Source organism: Actinia tenebrosa, unplaced genomic scaffold (genome assembly GCF_029948245.1).
Source record: "Actinia tenebrosa isolate PJP-AT-01 unplaced genomic scaffold, QUT_ActTen_1.0 PGA_scaffold15__27_contigs__length_11533743, whole genome shotgun sequence".
Classification (NCBI taxonomy): Eukaryota; Metazoa; Cnidaria; class Anthozoa; order Actiniaria; family Actiniidae; genus Actinia; species Actinia tenebrosa.
In genome coordinates, this window is record NW_028292575.1 from 4,020,821 (window position 1) to 4,043,274 (window position 22,454).

Genomic DNA, 22,454 nt, shown 5'->3' on the forward strand with positions numbered 1-22,454 from the left:
TTTGTACAACCGGGCCCAGGTGCAAAAATGTTTGTTGTCCACAGACACTAATTGAGTTTTAATTTTAGATTTCTTACGAATATTACCTCTGGACCTAGTGTTTGAACTATAAAAGTATTTATTCAAATTAAGGTTAATAGTATGATGCGTAAAAGATTATCGTAGTGGAGATGAAAATAGCACGAAGCTCGGCTATTCACTACTACAAAGTTCTTTTTTATATGATTTTTCTAAACAACAAATAGAATGAGATCTAAAATAATACGAGCCGCTTTATTATGAACGATTATCTCAAGGCCAATACAAAACTACAAAAACGAGAAAAATATGAATAAGAAATTAATAATAGGAAGAACGAATGAAAATAGAACAAAAATGAAATGAAGACTGAAAGAAACCAAATGTAAAAAATAGATATTTAACAAATAGAATAGTGTTTTCCGTGCTCCGTTTAGTAATATAGCACGCAGGAACTGATGTAAGCACGGAAGAAGGGTAAGGAAAAGCACGAGCCGTTTGCAAGTGCTTTGAATTCTCACACTTCTTGAGTGCTTATGGCGCGTCCTAACTCCTTTATTACTGATCGGAGCTCGGAAAAAGCTTTTTTATTCGCTTTATTATATAGTTAGTAATTTTATTTCGGTATTGAATTTATTTACGTAAAAAGAAAGACGGTCGCAGGATCTTGCAGCATTTCGAGCGCGCGTATGGCGTCAGCTCTGTGCTCCGTTCACTAATATAGCACAGCTTTCGACCAATCAGCGCACGCGTACTATCTTTTAATATATAATAAAAAAATATATATAATGTATATTGAATCCCAAATGGTCATATTTTAGGACGTGTCAAAGCACTACGCGATATCAATTTGTCAAATCAATCAAAGTGTTACTAGAAAATAATGGGCAATTCTACTTTACACACCAGACACCAGAACCACTCGTACTAACTAACAACTGACCATCCTTTAAAACAGTTATATATCTAGGGTTCTTGGTTACGTCACAAGTCTTTCCTACAAAACGACCATCCAATCTGAATTTTTGTACGCGGTTATTACCATAATCACACACCAGTAGATGATGGTCATTATCAATAGCCAGGCCCCATGGTCCATTTAGCTGACCATCAGCTCTGCCTTGACCACCAATCATCGATATTCTAGTCGGTACGTTACCTTTCTTCTCAAATACATGAATAACGTGATTATTATAATCACCGACGTAAAACAGTCCATCATGTGTTATCACATCAATTGGATCAAACGCGTCCTGTGTTGTCAAACCAAACTGATATTGATAGTCACCGTCTCTTGTGAAGACTTGAACATGATGATTACCACGATCACACACAATGATGTTTCCATCGTCATCAACGTGTACTCCATATGGATTACAAAACTCTCCATCTCGGTTACCTCGGTTACCAAAGGTTTTTACCAATGTCCCTGTTGTAGTGTTCACTATACATATCCTATGATTACCATAGTCAGCTATGACTAAATCCGTATTATTCAGAAATGCTAAACCTTCAGGACCATACAACTGTCCCTGTGCACTACCTCGTCTACCATACGTCAGTAAGAGATCTCCATCAGTGGTGAATACATAGACACAGTCAGAAGAATCATTTGAAACAGCGATCCTGCTATTGTCTCTGTTTACTGCTATACCTCTTAAATTACTAGATCCTATATTTACACGTTTCATGTTAAACTGTCCGGTTGTTCTCATCTCTTGTGGCTTGACATTCACCACTAGTGGACTGTTAGATACATGATTCCCATTCACTTGAACCTCTGCTGTCAACTGACCAGCTACTTTAGCCATGAATTCAACTTCTACTTTACCATCAGTTCTCACATATTTCTTTTCTATTTTCACATTTTCTTCAGGCTTGATTTCAACTTCTATAACATCCCTTGGATCATGATGGGGTTTTCCTGTAGAGCTTTTAGTCGTTACTATCAGATTTTCTTTCTTTAAAGCATCTGTCTCAGATCTCACATGAATAGTGCTCTTCGTATGGTCTGTTTCGGAAGAATATGTTTGTATTTCTCCCAGCCCTGAATTCACTTGTCGCATCAGCTTTTGATTAGGAATTAATTCAATTCTAGAGGATGGTGGAATATGGTTGAAGGCAAATTTCTGAGAGCATTGTGTCTCTTGAATGTTCATCATTTCACTTGCCAGTCCTCTTTCCATCACATTCTTGATGTATTCCTTGACGGCTGGAATATGATGCATTACATTCAAGTTTGTTGTAGCTATTTCCAAGTTCTTATCGATTTGTCTCAGCAATTCTCGTTCGTTGTCTTGTAGTATTTGGATGATTTTCTTGGTTTTGTCTTTGACTTCTTTTTTTGCTTTTTCTCCCTGTTGTTTGATAGTGTTAGCAATCTTTACTTGTTGTTGCTTTTCCTTGTCATCTAATCTCAACTGCTCTAATACCTGCAGATGCTTTGACAATTCAGCTTTCTTGATCGAAACAAACTTATCTAATGACATTGTCTTATGATCCTTGTGATCTATCAAGCATGTCCTGCAAATCATTGCATCACAATCTTCGCAGAAAAACTCTAGCCTGTGATGAGGGTGACTTGTACAAGGATTTTCCCTTGTTATTAGGAACTGAATATCTTCTTTCTTCAAATCAGCCAGACCAACGATCTTGTGATCTTTGATAAATACTGAATGGTTCTTCTCGCATTCATCACACATCGAGCGATCACAGTCAAAACAATACCAAGAAGCTGACGAATGACTCTCAGAAACCGAACAAGCCTTTTCTCCTTCTACTAACGCCAGATCCTTCGCAATTCTTGAATGTATTAGACTTGGCTGTAGATCTTCGATGCTGCTCAGTTCTGGTAGAGAAGTCTGTGATTTGCATCGAGGACACTTGAAGATGTTGATTTGGTCGACTTGCTCGGCGTGTCGTTTGACGCAAGGCTTACAAAATGTGTGGAAACAAGACAAGATCTTTGGTTCAGTGAAAGTATCATTACATAGCGGACATCGGACATCCTTCTTAATATCTTCAACGAACGATTTCATGTCTTCAGGAGTTGAGACGAGATGAGGGAGTTGTCTGAATAATGTTGTTTGTCAGTCTTTGGTCAGGCGATTCTTGGAAATGAACGTGACCTTACTACCTTGACATGATGTCACGCGATGAATGTATAATTTGATACATAACCTCGGAAATTTCATGGAATTTTGTGTGACGTTTATTTTCAGCATGCATAGTAGAGCACTTGGATCCCGTTGGTGGGTACTGTGAGAAAGTTATATATGCATTTGAATGAGAATGTCAAAGTATGAAAAATATCAACTTGATTCAAATTTAATCAAATCAAAACAAATCTAAATAAAAATTGGTTTAATAGATAAACAATAATAAAAACAAAATGAAAGAAAAGAAAAAAATGAATAAATGCAAACAAACAAATAAATAAAAAAAAAATCAACAAAGCTAGAAAATGAGAAAATTTAAAGAATCAAAGTCTGTTTTATTTCCTGTGAAAAAAAAAATTCAATTCAAATACACGATTTCTGATATAACAATAAATAGAAAATTGAAACTAAAATAATAAAACATGACAGTATAAGTAACGATGATTATTACGAACAAAAACTGCGAAGGTAAATAACTTTATTTGAGAACCCCAAAATTATCTTGATATCTGATTATTCAACTACTCTATTGCGCAATCGTATGCTTCCACCAATCAGCTATAAGATAGCACAGGCAGCCCAAACAAGGTTCCTGTGTATGGTTTATAAAGGAATGTATGAGAGTTATGAGAAAGTTACGAAAATAAAATGTTTCACTCAACAATTAGCCTCAAAACTTGCTGCAGTTGTTTCTTTTCCTTTTTTCAGTCTTCTGGCGAAGTATCAGCGCGATTTGAGGCCGTTAAGTGTTTTTTTATTTTTTTAATCTGCTCTTCTCTACACATAGTTAATAGCAAGTTCCCCTTCATTAACTATGCTCTACCTAAATAATGGCCGTGTTCAATATCGTACCAGAGCTTGCGTTTCTTCTGGCCTACGGCAAAAAAAAAAAAAAAGAAAAAACGAGGGCTCTGGCATAATCCATTTTTGGCGCATGCGCAAGTGAAGTGAAATATGAACAATGAAAATCATGCTGTAGTAAAAATTGGAAATCGGGAACATTTTCATTTTCATTTTCGGGAACAATTTTTATTTTTATTTTTGACAAGCCTTTGATCGAATGCGCTCTTATACCGGAAGTCCAAGAATTATCTATTTTAGCGAAAGTATAAATATTCTAGATCATTCATTGATCTTAATTGATAATCTTTAATAAATATCTACAAAAATATTAATCACTTGTTATAATTCCTATCTATTATTGCTCTGTTTATTGGTGCAGGTCGTGCATTAATTTGGTGTTATTTTTCTTGGATGTTTCTTGGTTAAGATAACGTAGGAGACGCAGGGTTGTTCTGGTAATCCTGTGGTTATAAAAGTTGAGTGGATACTAAGTCTATGGAAATAATCTTCAACAAACACTTCATCTCCTTCTCCCCCCAAGGATACCACGCACAGTGACGTGGAAAGTATACTTCGAGTAAAGAGAATTTTAGTAAGACAGTGAAAATGCAGAAAAGAAAAAAAGGAAAGGAAGGAGGGAGAAGAATAAAGAGAAGGTAAAATTTAGCAAAGAAGGAAAAAAGCAAGAAAGGAAAGAATAGACAAAATACTACATTTATTACTTTAGTAACAAACGAGAACGTTTTGCCGTAACGTTTTGCTAAGACGTCGACACCCGTCGTTTTGCTTTTAGAATCTTTTCTATACAATAAGCATATGCAAGAGAAAATGATCTGAGAGAAGGAATCCCCGTTATCCATAATAAGCACTCTTTGACGCTATTGTAGAATGATTCCTTTAATCCATTGTTGTTGTTGTTGTTTGCACACGCGAACTGCGTGGCTACGTGTTTTTTTGTTTTTCTTTTTTTCTTTTTTTCTTTTTTTTTTTTTTTGGTTGTTTGTTTTGTTTTTGTTTTTTGTTTTTTTTTATTGTTTTTTTATTTTTTTTTTTTGTTTTTGTTTATTGTTTATTTTATTTTATTTTATTTTTTGTTTTTGTTGTCCAAAAAGAGTCACCAAACAGAGCAGAGCGCGCGCAGTATACGCGTGCTCAAAAACAAAAAAATGGCAAATATGATTCTAAAAATAGCATCAAACGGTGCCAATAATGGTTACAAACATAAATACCATAGATTTTGTTTATTTTCTCTTACCCTATGCCGTACATCCTAGCAACATTATACTTTGGACGGCGAAACTTACGTCTCTTAGCTTTATCTCCTAGTCTCGTTTCTTACTCGAATGATACTTGTGGTAAACATTGATAAAATAAATCATACAAATACATTTTACTCCATACTTATCATCCAGTCTTCCGCTTCGACACATAACTTACACTAAACTATCGGGAGATCAATTCCGTCTATTTTCGCTTTGTTTTCTAGTGAGGTAAAATAAGAACAAGACAAAATGTCACTGCTTATCGGCCAAAAAATTTGACAGAAAAAGTAATTAGCGTTTAAATGTTTTTCTTCATCGGCCCGCATCAGTCATGATTACCATCATCATAATTGTCATCATCAACATCATATTATTACCATCCATATCAACAAAGGCTAATTTCATCATCAATAGCTTCAATTTCATCATAATTATTATTTTTTAACTATCATCATTAGTATCATAAACAAGCAAGACATCATCATTAACATCAACCATAAACACCATTAGTAAAGAGATCATTTTCATCATCTTTATCGCCACCACCATCACCACGTTAATCATCATCATCACCATCATCATCGCCATCATCAACAGACATGAGGGACTGGTCATAAAGTATAGGAGGGGTGGGGGGGGGGGCAAAATCAGGGGGTGGGTCACATAATTTTGAACTCCTTCAAAGGGTTGGACTGTTGATAAAATTTGACAACTAAAAAGGGTGGGCCATTACAAAATAGAGTAGTATTATAATTGTCATCATCAGAATTTCTCAAGGAAATTCGCAGTTGCAGAGGATCTGGTTAGGAAGTATGTAGAACATCTGTAGTGCCTTCGAATGAAAAAAATCAAAAGGGCAAATGAAAAGAAAAAAAATAAGGAAGCAGAGAAACTTAAAGCATATGAAGACTATGACTGGAGAGAACTACAACAAAGCAGAATGCTTAAGAGGCAGAAGGTTGCAGTCTTGGACCTCTTTTTAAAAAAGCACAACTTGCTAAAACGCAAAATGTACAAAAGTGAGAAAGTCCAAGTAATAAATGCTTGGCTGATAGTGAGGAAAACGATGACAGAGAAAGAAGAAGCCGAAACAGTCAAGGTTACAAGAAGTGGTAGACGTGTGCAACCAAGAAAATTCTTTTGGCATTTAGATTAAATATAGCTGAATCTGACCAGTGGATCCTTTTTTCAGGGACGGGTCATCTGCAATTTTACTTCTAAACTGGGGTTGGGTCATCCCATTTTTAGCATCATTTCATAATGGGCCAAGATAAAAAAACACTGATTCTATTCTGATTTTGCCCCTCAGTCCCAGTTCAAAAGATGCATTTCTTATGGAAAATTTTTATTTCAATCGTCACGGGTGCAAAAATGTTTGTTGTCCACAGACACTAATTAAGTTTTAGTTTTAAATTTCTTACGAATATTACCTCTTGACCTAGTGTTTTACCTATAAAAGTATTTATTCAAATTAAGATTAATAGTATACGTAAAATAGATTTTATATACGTAGAGATAAAAATAGCACGAAACTTGGCTATTCACTACTACTTCTTTTATTAATTTATATATTTTTTAAACAACAAATAGAATGAAATCTAAAATAATACGAGCCGCTTTATTATGAAAGATCACGGCCAATACAAAACTACAAAAACGAGAAAAATGAATAAGAAAGTAATAAAAGGAAGAACGAATAAAAATAAAACAAAAAATGAAATAAAAACGCAAAGAAACGAAAAAAATAAAGAAAGAACAAAGAAACCAAATAACAACAAAATGAATCTTGAGTGCTCACGGCGCTTCCTAAGTGCTTTATTACTGAACGGAGCTCGGGTAAAGCTGTTTTTTCGGCATTGAATTAATTTACGCAAAAAGAAAGATGGCCGAAGGATCTAGCAGCACTTCGCGCGCGCGGATGGCCCCGTTCACTAATAAAGCACAGTTTTCGATCAATCAGCGCACGCGCACTATCTTAATTATATAATAAAAATAGATATAAAATGTATGTTAATTTCCAAATGGTCATATTTTAGGACATGTCAAACACTGCGGTATCCATTTGTCAAACCAATCAAAGTATGTCACAGAAAATAATGGGCAATTTTACTTTACATACCAGACACCAGAACCACTCGTACCAACTAATAACTGACCATCCTTTAAAACAGTTATATATATAGGGATCTTGATTACATCCCAAGTCATTCCTATAAAACGACCATCCAATGTGAATTTTTGCACGCGGTTATTACCTTGATCACACACCAGTAGATAATGGTCATTATCAATAGCCAGGCCACATGGCCCATTCAGCTGACCATCAGCACTACCTTTACCACCAATTGTCGATATTCTAGTCGGTACGTTACCTTTCTTCTCAAATACATGAATAACGTGATTATTATAATCACTGACGTAAAACAGTCCATCATGTGTTATCACATCATATGGATTAAACTCGTCCTGTGTTGCCAAACCAAACTGATATTGATAGTCACCGTCTCTTGTGAAGACTTGAACACGATGATTATCGCTATCACACACAATGATGTTATAAGCACGAAAGAAGTGTAAGGAGAAGCACGGGCAGTTTGCGAGTGCTTCTCACACTTCTTGAGTGCTTATGGTGCTTCCTAACTTCTTTATTACTGAATGGAGCTCGGAAAAAGTTATTTTATTCGTTTTATAGTTACTAATTTTAGCTCTGTGCTCCGTTCACTAAATAAAGCAAAGTTTTCCACCAATCAGCGTGCACGTACTATCCTAGATATACAATGAAAATACTTATAAAATGTATATTAAACTCCAAATGGTTATATTTAAGGACATGTCAAACACTGCGATATCCATTTGTCAAACCAATCAAAGTATGTTACAGAAAATGATGGACAATTCTACTTTACACACCAGACACCAGTACTATACGTACTAACTAATAACAGACCATCCTTTAAAACAGTTAGCTATAAAAGTCTTTATTCAAATTAAATCTAATAGTATGCGTAAACGATTATCGGCGTGGAGATAAAAATAGCACGGAGCTCGGCTATTCACTACTACAAAGCTCTTTTACATATATATATATATTTTCAAAACAACAAAAAGAATGAGATCGGAAATAATACGAGCCGCTTTTATATGAAAGATTATATTGTTTTATTCGTTTTATAGCTACTAATTTTATTTCGGTATTGAATTAATTTACGCAAAAACGAAGACGGTCGCAGGATCTAGCAGCACTGGGTGCGCATGGAGTCAGCTCCGTGATCCGTTCACTAATAAAACACAGTTTTCGACCAATCAGCGTGCGCGTACTATCCTAAATATATAATGAAAATAAATATAAAATGTAAATTAAACTCCAAATGGTCATATTTAAGGACGTCTAACAATGTGATATCCATTTGTCAAACCGATCAAAGTATTTACAGAAAATAATGGGCAATTTTACTTTACATACCAGACACCAGAACCACTCGTACCAACTAATAACTGACCATCCTTTAAAACAGTTATATATATAGGGATCTTGATTACATCACAAGTCATTCCTATAAAACGACCATCCAATGTGAATTTTTGCACGCGGTTATTACCTTGATCACACACCAGTAGATGATGGTCATTATCAATAGCCAGACCACATGGCCCATTTCAGCTGACCATCAGCACTACCTTTACCACCAATTGTCGATATTCTAGTCGGTACGTTACCTTTCTTCTTAAATACATGAATAACGTGATTATTATAATCACTGACGTAAAACAGTCCATCATGTGTTATCACATCATATGGATCAAACTCGTCCTGTGTTGCCAAACCAAACTGATATTGATAGTCACCGTCTCTTGTGAAGACTTGAACACGATGATTATCGCTATCACACACAATGATGTTTCCATCGTCATCAACGTGTACTCCATATGGATTACAAAACTCTCCATCTCGGTTACCTCGGTTAGCAAAGGTTTTTATCAATGTCCCTGTCGTAGTGTTCACTATACTTATTCTATGATTACCCCAGTCTGCTATGACTAAATCCGTATTATTCAGAAATGCTAAACCTTCAGGTCTAGACAACTGTCCCTGCGCACTACCTCGACTAACATACTTCAGTAAGAGATCTCCATCAGTGGTGAATACATGGACACAGTGAGAAGAAACATTTGAAACAGCGATCCTGCTATTGTCTCTGTTTACTGCTATACCTCTTAAATTACTAGTTCTTATATTTACACCTTTCATCTTAAACTGTCCTGTTGTTCTCATCTCTTGTGGCTTGACATTCACCACTAGTGGACTGTTTGATACATGATTCCCATTCACTTGAACCTCTGCTGTCAACTGACCAGCTACTTTAGCCATGAATTCAACTTCTACTTTACCATCAGTTCTCACATATTTCTTTTCTATTTTCACATTTTCTTCAGGCTTGATTTCAACTTCTATAACATCCCTTGGATCATGATGGGGTTTTCCTGTAGAGCTTTTAGTCGTTACTATCAGGTTTTCTTTCTTTAAAGCATCTGTCTCAGATCTCACATGAATAGTGCTCTTCGTATGGTCTGTTTCGGAAGAATATGTTTGTATTTCTCCCAGCCCTGAATTCACTTGTCGCATCAGCTTTTGATTAGGAATTAATTCAATTCTAGAGGATGGTGGAATATGGTTGAAGGCAAATTTCTGAGAGCATTGTGTCTCTTGAATGTTCATCATTTCACTTGCCAGTCCTCTTTCCATCACATTCTTGATGTATTCCTTGACGGCTGGAATATGATGCATTACATTCAAGTTTGTTGTGGCTATTTCCAAGTTCTTATCGATTTGTCTCAGCAATTCTCGTTCGTTGTCTTGTAGTATTTGGATGATTTTCTTGGTTTTGTCTTTGACTTCTTTTTTTGCTTTTTCTCCCTGTTGTTTGATAGTGTTAGCAATCTTTACTTGTTGTTGCTTTTCCTTGTCATCTAATCTCAACTGCTCTAATACCTGCAGATGCTTTGACAATTCAGCTTTCTTGATCGAAACAAACTTATCTAATGACATTGTCTTATGATCCTTGTGATCTATCAAGCATGTCCTGCAAATCATTGCATCACAATCTTCGCAGAAAAACTCTAGCCTGTGATGAGGGTGACTTGTACAAGGATTTTCCCTTGTTATTAGGAACTGAATATCTTCTTTCTTCAAATCAGCCAGACCAACGATCTTGTGATCTTTGATAAATACTGAATGGTTCTTCTCGCATTCATCACACATCGAGCGATCACAGTCAAAACAATACCAAGAAGCTGACGAATGACTCTCAGAAACCGAACAAGCCTTTTCTCCTTCTACTAACGCCAGATCCTTCGCGATTCTTGAATGTATTAGACTTGGCTGTAGATCTTCGATGCTGCTCAGTTCTGGTAGAGAAGTCTGTGATTTGCATCGAGGACACTTGAAGATGTTGATTTGGTCGACTTGCTCGGCGTGTCGTTTGACGCAAGGCTTACAAAATGTGTGGAAACAAGACAAGATCTTTGGTTCAGTGAAAGTATCATTACACAGTGAACATTGTAGTTCCTTCTTAAGATCTTCAACAAACGATTCCATGTCTTCGGGAGTTGAGACGAGACGAGGGAGTTGTCTGAATAATGTTGTTTGTCAGTCTTTGGTCAGGGGATTCTTGGAAATGAGCGTGGCCTTACTTCCTCGAATTGTTGTCATGCGATGAATGTATAATTTAATACATAACCTCGGAATTTTCAAAGAATGTTGTGTGACGTGGATGTTATCTCTATTTTCTGCATGCATTAGAAGAGCACTTGGATCCCGTTGGGGGGTACTGTGAGAAAGTTACATATGCATTTGAATAAGAATGTCAAAGTATGCAAAATATCAACGTGATTCAAATTTAATCAAATCAAAACAAATTTGAATAAAAATTGGCTTAATAGATAAACAATAATAAAAACAAAATGAAATAAAAGAAAAAATAAATAAATGCAAACAAACAAATAAGTCAAAAAAGCCAAAAAGCAACAAAATAAGAAAATTTAAAGAATCATAGTCTGTTTTATTTCCTGTGAAAAAAATAATTGGTTGAATTCAAATACACGATCAATATAACAATAAATAGAAAATTGGAACTAAAATAATATAACATGACAGTATAAGTAACGATGATTATATACGAACAAAAACTACGAAGGTAAATAACTTTATTTGAGAACTCTAAAATTACCTTTAAATTATCATGCAACTACTCTGTTGCGTAAATGATATTCGTTTTCTCCAAATATTTTTTTACGAATGCTTTTGTAAGCCCAAGATACAGTATATTACATAAGACAATATGGAAGGTCATGGAAGACTCAATAACTTTGTGACTAATGTCACGAGTTTATCGGAAGTATAATAGTCAAATACACACAAACGAAAACATTGGAATTAGGGTCTACTAAAGTGTATTAGTCAAATACCTATTTCACGGGTTTAGTGACTTCACTCTATATGTTTACATAGAATAAAGACCAATTGATTCATGTAATAATTTAACGATTGACCTGTCATGAGTTGAGTAAGTGGACACGAGCCACGTTTAGCATAGTTCAAGTTTGCAAGCAGCTAGACAAGGTATGATTTTTACTTGTGTTATTATTTTAGGAATTATTGTATTTTTTAAGCTCTATCGCGATTATCGTATGACTGCATGTATGTACAATTGTCATTAAGATTAGTTAGCCATTTATTTCATTTGATTCATTATAGTTTTACGATTGATTTATCGGCAAGATTAAAAGAGATCAAAGGATCTAAAGTGTCTAGTCCTCGATCGATCCGTAAAATAGCCTAGCCATAATTGAGACAGTTGCAAACTTATTTAATTATTTGCATGTGTAGTCCATTCACGGTCCCAACTCACACAATATTGAACTAATCACCATTGCAGCAGTTTTCCCAATGAATCCAAATCTTGTCCCACAAACAACTATATCCTTCAAAGTGTACTGCGAGGATAGCGAGGCAATTTTATTTTATTTCAGAGAACAATAAGCACTAATTAAATTCTGAGATATTCTTGGTAATTGGTTGAGCTTGTGGGACATGGCAAAAGGAAACTAAGCGGAGCGGGAACCACAAACTTGTCAAGCAGGAATAAAAGAAAATTTTAGACTCCTTGTTTTGTAGAGTTGGAGCAACTGCAAACGTCTTCAATCTCATACCCAGCCCCTGCGTTTCTTCTAGCTTGCGGCGAAAAACTAGGGCTCTGTTATATTTAATTTGTGGCGCATGCGCAAGTGAAGTGAAATATAAACAATGAAAATCATCCTTTAAGACAGAGTTTGTGTTTACTTCCCATCAAAATAAAAATTAGTAATCGGGAACCTTTTTATTTTTGGCAAGTTTCTGAACGCATGCGCTGTTATACAGGAAGTCCAAGATATCCCGGTCTCAAAAAACAGATTGTGCCAGAGCCCTCGTTCTTCACCGCAGATCAGAAGAAACGCAGGCTCTGGGTACGAGAATAAAACGTCTTTCTCTGGTGTCATGCGTAGTACGGAGTTCATATCGACTTGGTATTCGTGTATCTAGATTTTTGATTACGTTTGATTTATCTGAAAATCTTTCATATTAGCAAAAGTATAAATTTTCTAGATCATTCATTGATCTTAATTGATAATCTTTAATAAAAATCTACAAAAGCATTAATCACTTATTATAATTCCTATCTATTATTGCTCTGTTTATTGGTGCAGGTCGTGCATAAACTTGGTGTTATTTTTCTTGGATGTTTCTTGGTTAAGATAACGTAGGAGACGCAGGGTTGTTCTGGTAATCCTGTGGTAATAAAAGTTGAGTGGAGACTAATTCTTTGGAAATAATCTTCAACAAACACTTTCCCTCCTTCTCCCCCCAAGGATACCACACACAGTGACGTGGAATTTATATTCCAACAAAAAGAAATTTTGGTGATCCTGTGAAAATGCGCAGAAAGAGGTAAAGGAAGGAAGGAGGGAGAAGAAAAAATGAGAAGGCCCTCATCAGTCATGATTACCATCATCATAATTTTAATCATCAACATCACATTATTACCATCTATATCAACAATAGCGCTAGCTAATTTCATCATCAATAGCTTCAATTTCATCATAATTATCCTTGACAAACAATCATCATTAGTATCATAAACAAACAAGACATCATCATCAACATCAAGCATAAACAGCGTTAGTAACAGCATCATTTTTATCATCTTTATATAACCACCACCACCACATTGTTAGCCATCATCATCACTATCATCATCATCATCACTACGATCATCATCAATACCATCATCATCACCATCATCATCGTCATCATCACCATCATCAACAGATATTACTGCAAAAACAAGCCGTAAACTATATACTGATGAGTTCAACAAGATGCATTTCTTATGGTAATATATATATTTTCCAATCGTCAGGCCCGCTTGTACGAAGGGCGGATAGCGCTATCCAACGGATAAATCCTATTCATTGATAGATGGATTTATTGGAAAACAGCATTGATTTATCCACTGGATAAGGATTTATCCGTCGGATAGCAATATCCACCCTTATTGTACAACCGGGCCCAGGTACAAAAATGTTTGTTGTTCAGAGACCCTAATTAAGTTTTAATTTTAAATTTCTTACGAATATTACCTTTGTACCTAGTGTTTTAACTATAAAAGTTTTATTCAAATTAAGGTTAATAGTATGCGTAAAAGTATTATATACACGTAGAGATAAAAATAGCACGAAGCTCGGTTATTCACTACTACAAAGTTCTTTTTTATAGTTTTTTTAAAACAACAAATATAATGAGATCTTAAATAATACGAGCCGCTTTGTTATGAAAGATTATATCACGGCCAATACAAAACTACAAAAAAACGATAAAAATGAATAAGATATTAATAAAAGGAAGAACGAGTTAAAATAACACAAAAATGAAACGGAAACAACGCGAAAGAAACCAAATAAAAACAAAAGAAATCAAAAGTAAAAAATAATTATTCAACAAATAAAACAGCTCAGTTTTTCCGTGCTCCGTTCAGGAAGTCACGTAAGCACGAAAAAAGTGTAAGGAGAAGCACGAGCAGTTTGCGAGCGCTTCTCACACTTCTTGAGTGCTTATGGCGCCTAATAAGCCCTTTATTACTGATCGGAGCTCAGAAAAAGCTGTTTTATTCGTTTTATTATATAGTTACTAATTATATTTCGGTATTGAATTTATTTATGCAAAAAGAAAAACAGCCGCTGGATCTAGTAGCACTGGGCGCGCGCAGATGGCATCAGCACTGCCCCGTTCACTGAATAAAGCCAAAATTTTCGAATAATCAGCGCGCGCGAACTATCCTAACTATAAAATAAAAGTAGATATAAAATGCATATTAATCTCCAAATGGTCATATTTTTGGACATGTCAAACACTCAATATCAATTTGTCAAACCAATCAAAGTATGTTACAGAAAATAATGGGCAATTCTACTTTACACACCAGACACCAGAACCATGCGTAACTAATAACTGACCATCCTTTAAAACAGTTATATATTTAGGTTTCTTCATTACATCACAAGTCTTTCCTACAAAACGACCATCCAATGTGAATTTTAGTACGCGGTTATTACCATTATCACACACCAGTAGATGATGGTCATTATCAATAGCCAGGCCAGATGGTCTATTCAGCTGACCATCAGCACTGCCTTGACCACCAATCGTCGATATTCTAGTCGGTACGTTACCTTTCTTCTCAAATACATGAATAATGTGATTATAATAATCACTGACGTAAAACAGTCCATCATGTGTTATCACATCATATGGATCAAACTTGTCCTGTGTTGTGAAACCAAACTCATATTGATAGTCACCGTCTCTTGTGAAGACTTGAACACGATGATTATCACGATCACACACAATGATGTTACCATCGTCATCAACGTGTACTCCCCATGGATAATGAAACTGTCCATCACCGTTACCTTGGTTACCAAAGGTTTTTACCAATGTCCCTGTTGTAGTGTTCACTATACATATTCTATCATTACCCCAGTCTGCTATGACTAAATCTGTATTATTCAGAAATGCTAAACCTTCAGGACCATCCAACTGTCCCTGTACACTACCTTGACTATCATACGTCAGTAAGAGATCTCCATTAGTGGTGAATACATGGACACAGTGAGAAGAATCATTTGAAATAGCGATTCTGCTATTGTCTCTGTTTACTGCTATACCTGTCAACCAACTACAATCGCCTATATTTACACCTTTCATGTTAAGCTGTCCTGTTGTTCTCATCTCTTGTGGCTTGACATTCACCACTAGTGGACTGTTAGATACATGATTCCCATTCACTTGAACCTCTGCTGTCAACTGACCAGCTACTTTAGCCATGAATTCAACTTCTACTTTACCATCAGCTCTCACATATTTCTTTTCTATTTTCGCATTTTCTTCAGGCTTGATTTGAACGTCCATAACATCCCTTGGATCATGATTGAGTTCTCCTACAGAGCTTTTAGTCGTTACTATCAGATTTTCTTTCTTTAAAGCTTCTGTCTCAGATTTCACATGAATAGTGCTCTTAGTATGGTCTGTTTTCAAACAAGTTTGTATTTCTCCCAGCCCTGAATTCAGCTTGTCGCATCAGCTCTTGATTAGGAATTAATTCAATTCTAGAGGATGGTGGAATGGGGTTGAAGGCAAATTTCTGAGAGCATTGTGTCTCTTGAATGTTCATCATTTCACTTGCCAGTCCTCTTTCCATCACATTCTTGATGTATTCCTTGACGGCTGGAATATGATGAATTATATTCAAGTTTGTTGTGGCTGTGTTCAACTTCTCATCGACTTGTCTCAGCAATTCTCGTTCGTTGTCTTGTAGTATTTGGATGATGTTCTTGGTTTTGTCTTTGACTTCTTTTTTTGCCTTTTCTCCTTGTTGTTTGATTGTGTTAGCAATCTTTTCTTGTTGATGCTCTCCCTTGTCATCTAATCTCAACTGCTCTAGTACCTGCAGATGTTTTGAGAATACAGCTTTCTTGATAGAAGCAAACTTATCTAACGGCATTGTCTTATGATCCCTGTGATCTTTCAAGCATGTCAAGCAAATCATTGCATCACAATCTTCGCAGAAGAACTCTAGCCTGTGATGACGGGTGACTTGTACAAGGATTTTCTCTTGTGATTACGAACTGAATATCTTCTTTCTTCAAATCGGCCAGACGAACGATCTTGTTATCTTTGATAAACAATGAATGACTCTTCTCGCATTCATCACACATCGAGCGATCACAGTCAAAACAATACCAAGAGGCTGACGAATGACTCTCAGAAACCGAACAAGCCTTTTCTCCTTCTATCAACGCCAGAACCTTCAAGATTCTTGAATGTATTAGACTTGGCTGTAGATCGTCGACGCTGCTTAGTTCTGGTAGAGAAGTCTGTGATTTGCATCGAGGACACTTGAAGATGTTGATTTGGTCGACTTGCTCGGCGTGTCGTTTGACGCAAGGCTTACAAAATGTGTGGAAACAAGACAAGATCTTTGGTTCAGTGAAAGTATCATTACACAGGGAACATCGGAGTTCCTTCTTACGATCTTTAACGAACGATTCCATGTCTTTGGGAGTTGAGACGAGAGGAGGGAGTTGTCTGAATAATGTTGTTTGTAAGTATATTGTCAGGCGATTCTTGGAAATGAGCGTGACCTTAAGCAGCAGTAAGGGGGACTCGCGATCGATGCCGTATATTTGCGGGTTTAACCCGCGGAATTCCGAACGCGGGTACAGCAGATTTACGGGATTTCCCGCGGTGTGTCCTTACTGCTGCTGTGTTGGGTACCGTAAATGGAGGTTAAAATATCCTTTATATATAGATGGATACCATCAAAAGCATTAGAAATAAAACTGTGCGCAAGCTCAGAACTCAGGTGCTGGACCGCTTAGACGCCGACTTTGCCTTCACGACATTTATGGAGGGAGATACAGACGAGACGATGGACGAGGAAAGAGCAGAAAGGATAATCAATTTGATGCCCGAAGGCGACTACCGTTTGGAGTTGACGTTTATAAAGTATTTAGACGGCGAGTGGATAATAGAAAAGGGCAGGAATCCAATACGGGCGTCTGGCAGGAAGGACCTGTTTGTTTTAAACAAGGACACGCGACCGGGAGCACTTGAGGGAATAGACATGCTGTTCTACGAAGTTGCTTACCCGGTTAGCCGTGGTTATTTACGGTGCGTACAAGATAAAGACGCCGGATGTTAAAGAGTTAAAACCAATGCGCCATCCAGGTAACTGCGTAGGGAAGCTGGTTAGAGAGTTCTTCGAAGATTCCTCCCGCGGTGGTAAATTAACCTTAAAGAGAAGAGAAGCCATCAGGAAATGGGAGCATGCTACTCGTAAAACCGGAGGAACCATCGAAAACATCAAGAAGTTGGAAACCGCGTTAGAAAGGCGCATACACGTCAAGGATATCACCGACGGTTTTATCTACTCTGGGACGCACAAGTATGGGGGCCGGGGTGCTCCTATCGTAATTTACCAGCACAACGCACATGCGTGGAGGGAGTTAAGGTTTCCTAAAAAGAAGAAAACAAAGGTCTATAAAAAGTCACCATTGACAGAATTAGTTCATGAGAATTCCATATGGTTAATGGACGCGGAGGGGTGTCAATTCATCACCCAAGACGGCACTTTGTATCGTCCTGAAGTGGAACAGCTGCGCATTCAAAGCGCCTGTGAGACCTTAGGGGAAGACTTCTCCGACGAAGTGCTTAGCTCCCGCAGTTTGGACTTTTTAGCCGCAAAGAAAAGAAACGGGTGGAAATCCACATCGGAGGAGTTCAAAGATATAGCTAAAGCTTGTGTAGAGCATGGTCACGGTGGTCTTTGGAACATGGAGTACGATGAAGACGAATACGTGTCTCTGGATATGAAACATTGTTACCCTGCAAGTTTTAAAGGCCTAGGAGATTGTAAGGAATATTACGACCGTTACGGACATCCAGATTCACAGTTCTTTCGTGTTGCGTTGGATGGTCACTACGACGCCCCAGCAACTGGATTCGTACGGTTAACCAGCTGGAAATTTACAAAAGACTTACATCCAATAATCTATGCGTGGTACGGGAAGCACCTGCAGGAGAAAGAATGGATACCCATACCCCTATTGAAGTTCTTTGAAGAGCGCAAACTTTTAAAATACACAGCGCATGAAGCCATACTTTGTCACAGCGCCTTTACGCAGTGGTTACCAGAGCATAACCCCACGGCGCGTGTGGTCATAGGTAAATTCACGCAGGGCGCAAAAGAAGGCGTAAAACATATGCAGCGGCGCCTAATAACGGACGAAGGTGAGCTAAGCTTCCTCATCAAGCGTGCACATGATGAAGGAACAATGGTGTCTGTAGAGAAATGGGATTACCTCGTAGATGATAAACTACACAAATGGAATGCTTTGTGTTACTACCAAGACCATCGACCGCAGTATTACCATCTGCGTGCCAGCATGTTAGCCTATGCGCACATTAACCTACTTGCGATGTTACTGCGGTTTGACAAAGAGGACATCCCGCGCGTAGCTACGGATTCCTTGTACGTAAAGCCCGAAGTGTTAGAGAAGATGAAGGAATTCTACACCGAAGATGAGTTGGCGGAAAGTGGTCAATGGCGCGTTAAAGATGAGGAGATAAAAGCATGGAGAGAACGTGTAGAATATCACGGAGAAAATACTTGGGGCGTCGTAATGCCCACAATGAGGCCCATGCCCACCGTAAAGGACCCCATTTCCTACCAACGCTTCTCTTACCTCTACGGTACGGGAGGCAGCGGTAAGACTACGCGTGTGTTAGAACTCTTTCCGGCCTTAAAAGTGCTAACGCCAACGCACCGTTTGGAAAGAGAACTCTGCGGTATGGGCCACGACGCACAAACCTACCACAGCTTCTTTCGCTGGAATGGCCAAAAGTGGGTACCATGAAGCCATCCACGACATACCTCCGGTGATACTTTGGGACGAAATCTGTACCGTTCCTTTAGAAATCCTCAAAGAATTCGTAGAATTCCTCCGTGGAAAGTGTCAAGTAATATTCGCCGGAGATCCCTGCCAGCCTTCTCCAATAGCCGGAGAGATGCCCCATGAATGGCTAAAAGAAATGGTAGACCATGCGGAGGAAATTAACGCCGACTACCGCAGTAAGGATCAAGTAAGAAACCTGAAAGCGGAATTAAGGGGCCTTAGTGATGCCGAGCAATGCAAAACGCTGCGCAAACGCGTACGAGCGAAGTCCTACGAGGACTTTCTATACGCATGGCATCCAAAGGATCTGGTGCTGAGCAGCAAACGCGCAGCACAGTCTCGCATACAAAAGGATTTGCTAAATATACACCGAGAGCGCTTCCCTACGCATCCCGTACCTGTTTGCTACAAACCCCTACGACACCCGCATGCAGCGCCGCGACGTCTGGGTACCTGGTACCGACATCCAACTGCAGAACGCTGTAACCCACGATAAAGCGTGGGTGCCCATGGAAAAGGTGGAAAAAATAACCTCCCATCCAGATTGGCGCTTGGGCTACTGCATGACAGTCCACAGCGCGCAAGGGCTTACCATAAAAGAAACCTTATGGATCATAGACCAGCGGCTGTGTTGGAGCAACCTTATCTACACCGCTGTGAGCCGTGTGGAGTATGCCAAACAGTTAAAAAGAGCCTGGGGTCCGCAATTGCGCTACGATAAGACCCCAGAAGACGTAGATAAGGAAAACATTGCTAAGAAACTCCTTCGCTACAAACGGCACGACGAAGTAAAAAATATGACGTTCGACCTATGCGTGGACGACGTCTATAAGAAAGGGGCACGGTGTGCCAAGTGTAACATACCTCCACTATGGAGGTTTGACCCAAATGACGATCAGCAGTTCTCCGTGGATCGCATAAATAATAAGCGCGGCCATTGCAGAGGCAATGTAAGATTGACATGCCTAGAGTGCAATCGGGCGCGCGGTGCTGCGCTACTCTGAGTCTTTGGGAACTATGAGCAGCTCTTCCATGACAAATCCACGACTTGGGCTATTTAGGTAATACAACACGGGTTGCCCTTCCTTGGTGACGGACTTCGAAATCTCATACGTTTCCAAAGACCAGTTAGGATCCGTGGCTCTCTTACTGCCACCTTCGAGTTCCCCCGGCTGATAGAGGTATCTGACCACTATGTTGCGGGGGAGCTTTTTTTCCTTCAGTCCGACCGCCCTCGAACTTCTGACGTAGGACTTGTGCTCCACGTGTTTCTTTTTTATGGCATCCTTGGGTTTTATTGCCGTAGCCCTGGCCGACTCGTTGTTCAAAGCCGCGATGACCTGGGGGAGCCGCTGAGTCCATTCCCTGTAGCGTTTGGAGGGATCTTCCAGCTCTTTCCAATACTGGTACCCAAAGAGACGCTCGGCCAGGGTCTTATTAAATCTTTTGACGATGCTCTGACCCCTGTGGTACTCTGCCTCGGCTCTCCTAATCTTGGTGTCGTGGTCTTTCAGGGTTTTGGTAACCACGCCCATGAACTCTGTCCCCGCATCCACTTGCAGCAGCTTAGGCCATTTCAAAACGCGCTTATAAATCCTACCTAGGGCTTCCGCGACTTCCCCAGAATCCTTGCTGGTTATGGGTTCGGCGTCCTTCGTATCTGCTTGCGATATCGACTACGGTCAAAGCGTACCTATAGGTCTTTTTTCTCACCTTGTCGTGCGGTAAGAAAAGCAAATCCGCCTGATGAACTTCATTGGGGGCATTTACGGTAAAGCTGGGCCTGGGAATGTACTTGGGCACGGGAAGATAAACCTGCCAGATGGTTTGTTTTCTTAGCCTGTTCTTAGCCGTTTCGTCTGATACCCTGGCCGCGGCCGCGAGTTTCTTGATGGCCGACGCTCCTTTCCAATAGCCTTCGGGCCCATAGTAAATCCTCTTGAGTTTGTCCTCTACGCGGCCCATTATATGAATTCCAAAACAAGATTGATCTTACGTCCGTTAAAATCCACCACCATCCGTCCACTTTAATGGTGATGTTTATGCTTTCTACCAAATTAGACAAGTCATAGCTTAAAGAAATGGGAGTGTATTCTACTGAGTCAAATGGATTACCTTTGGGTAGAAACTTGGACATAAGAGAAGACTTTTCTCCATTGTTGTAACTATGGACCAAGTCGCAATAGACTTCATAGGAGGATGCGACTTTCCATTTCACAGGTATGGCTGTGTCGGTAATTGTTTTGCCCGAGGCACATAATAATGACCCCAATGGGTCAGACTTTCCAAAAGTTACTGAATAGTTTGGCATATTATGTTTGAAGGTCATCTCGTGCGGCAATCCCGTGGTGAGAGTATAACCGTGTTTTGCTAATTCCTTGGCCAGTGTGATTGGCGTGTAATGTCCATCGGGCAGCAATACGGCTTGATAGTTAGATCCGCCTGTATGCTCAGTGACTATGCCCCTAATCAGGTTATACTAAGAATTGTACAAAGAGCAACTAACCAGCCGGACCCTTTCCGCGCGGATGGGAGGATTCAGATAAGTAGTAAAGTTATTCTTGTCGCTTTCCAAAAAGACGATCATTATATTAGATACGCCAAGGCCACGCCTCCCGCCAGCCCTGCCAGTCCTACAAAGACCAACTCATTGTCTTTTTGTTTCTTAGAAGGCTGATAGTAATCCTTAAACTGAGGCCTTTTTAACCCCGTTAATGCCGCGGGGTGTGCCTGCGCATAAAGTTTAAAGGCGTAGTCTGTATTTTCGAAGTTCTTATCCGCCTGCATTTTGTCTTGGTAATTCTTGTCCAACCAATCCCTGTAAGCTTGTCTTTTTTCATTCCAAGCTGCCACGTCTCGCTGATATTTCTCCAGCGCCAAGTCGTGTCTCTTCCTCTCAGCGGCCAAATCTCCGCTTTTGTCACCTCTAACTAATCTATCCAAATACTGACCACCATAATTAGCTCCAGTGAATGCTAAAGCTGCAACAATTCCACCTATGACCACGCTAGCCATTATATATTACACCGTAGGCAGGTACTTTTCCTTTCGTAGTTAATCCTTTAGCATGATAGCCCCGCCTACGGCAGCGGTCATCTTGGCAAAGTTAGCGAAGCTCTTGCTT

At 38.8% G+C, this 22,454-nt stretch overlaps 2 protein-coding genes across 2 annotated transcripts; both read right to left on the reverse strand.

Moving 5' to 3' along the window:
- Positions 1-254: 254 nt before the first annotated feature.
- On the reverse strand, positions 255-10,994 carry LOC116292240 (uncharacterized). The gene is made up of 4 exons (XM_089030657.1): positions 8,916-10,994; positions 8,745-8,785; positions 7,537-7,817; positions 255-3,106 (listed from the first exon to the last, which is right to left on the reverse strand). The coding sequence occupies exons 1-4, from the start codon at positions 10,875-10,877 to the stop codon at positions 912-914; spliced, it is 4,479 nt and encodes a 1,492-aa protein (XP_088886783.1). The 5' UTR covers positions 10,878-10,994; the 3' UTR covers positions 255-911.
- A 3,156-nt stretch (positions 10,995-14,150) lies between these two features.
- LOC148910879 (tripartite motif-containing protein 2-like) lies at positions 14,151-16,927 on the reverse strand. The gene is made up of 3 exons (XM_089030658.1): positions 16,477-16,927; positions 16,056-16,397; positions 14,151-15,901 (listed from the first exon to the last, which is right to left on the reverse strand). Exons 1-3 carry the CDS (start codon positions 16,925-16,927, stop codon positions 14,784-14,786), a joined length of 1,911 nt encoding a protein of 636 aa, XP_088886784.1. The 3' UTR covers positions 14,151-14,783.
- Positions 16,928-22,454: the final 5,527 nt, after the last annotated feature.

Bases quoted from the DNA above. Each gene is read 5' to 3' on its own strand.
- LOC116292240 (XM_089030657.1), bottom strand. From the start codon at position 10,877: ATGGAATCGTTTGTTGAAGATCTTAAGAAGGAACTACAATGTTCACTG. The intron at 8,786-8,915 runs TGATAATGACCA...ACTGTTTTAAAG, and splicing joins GGGCCATGTGGTCTGGCTAT to GATGGTCAGTTATTAGTTGG. The intron at 7,818-8,744 runs GTATGTAAAGTA...TGTGTGTGATAG, and splicing joins ACGAGTGGTTCTGGTGTCTG to CGATAATCATCGTGTTCAAG.
- LOC148910879 (XM_089030658.1), bottom strand. From the start codon at position 16,927: ATGGAATCGTTCGTTAAAGATCGTAAGAAGGAACTCCGATGTTCCCTG. The intron at 16,398-16,476 runs GTACAAGTCACC...CATGCTTGAAAG, and splicing joins AATCACAAGAGAAAATCCTT to ATCACAGGGATCATAAGACA. The intron at 15,902-16,055 runs GTGAAATGATGA...GTTTGAAAACAG, and splicing joins GATGGAAAGAGGACTGGCAA to ACCATACTAAGAGCACTATT.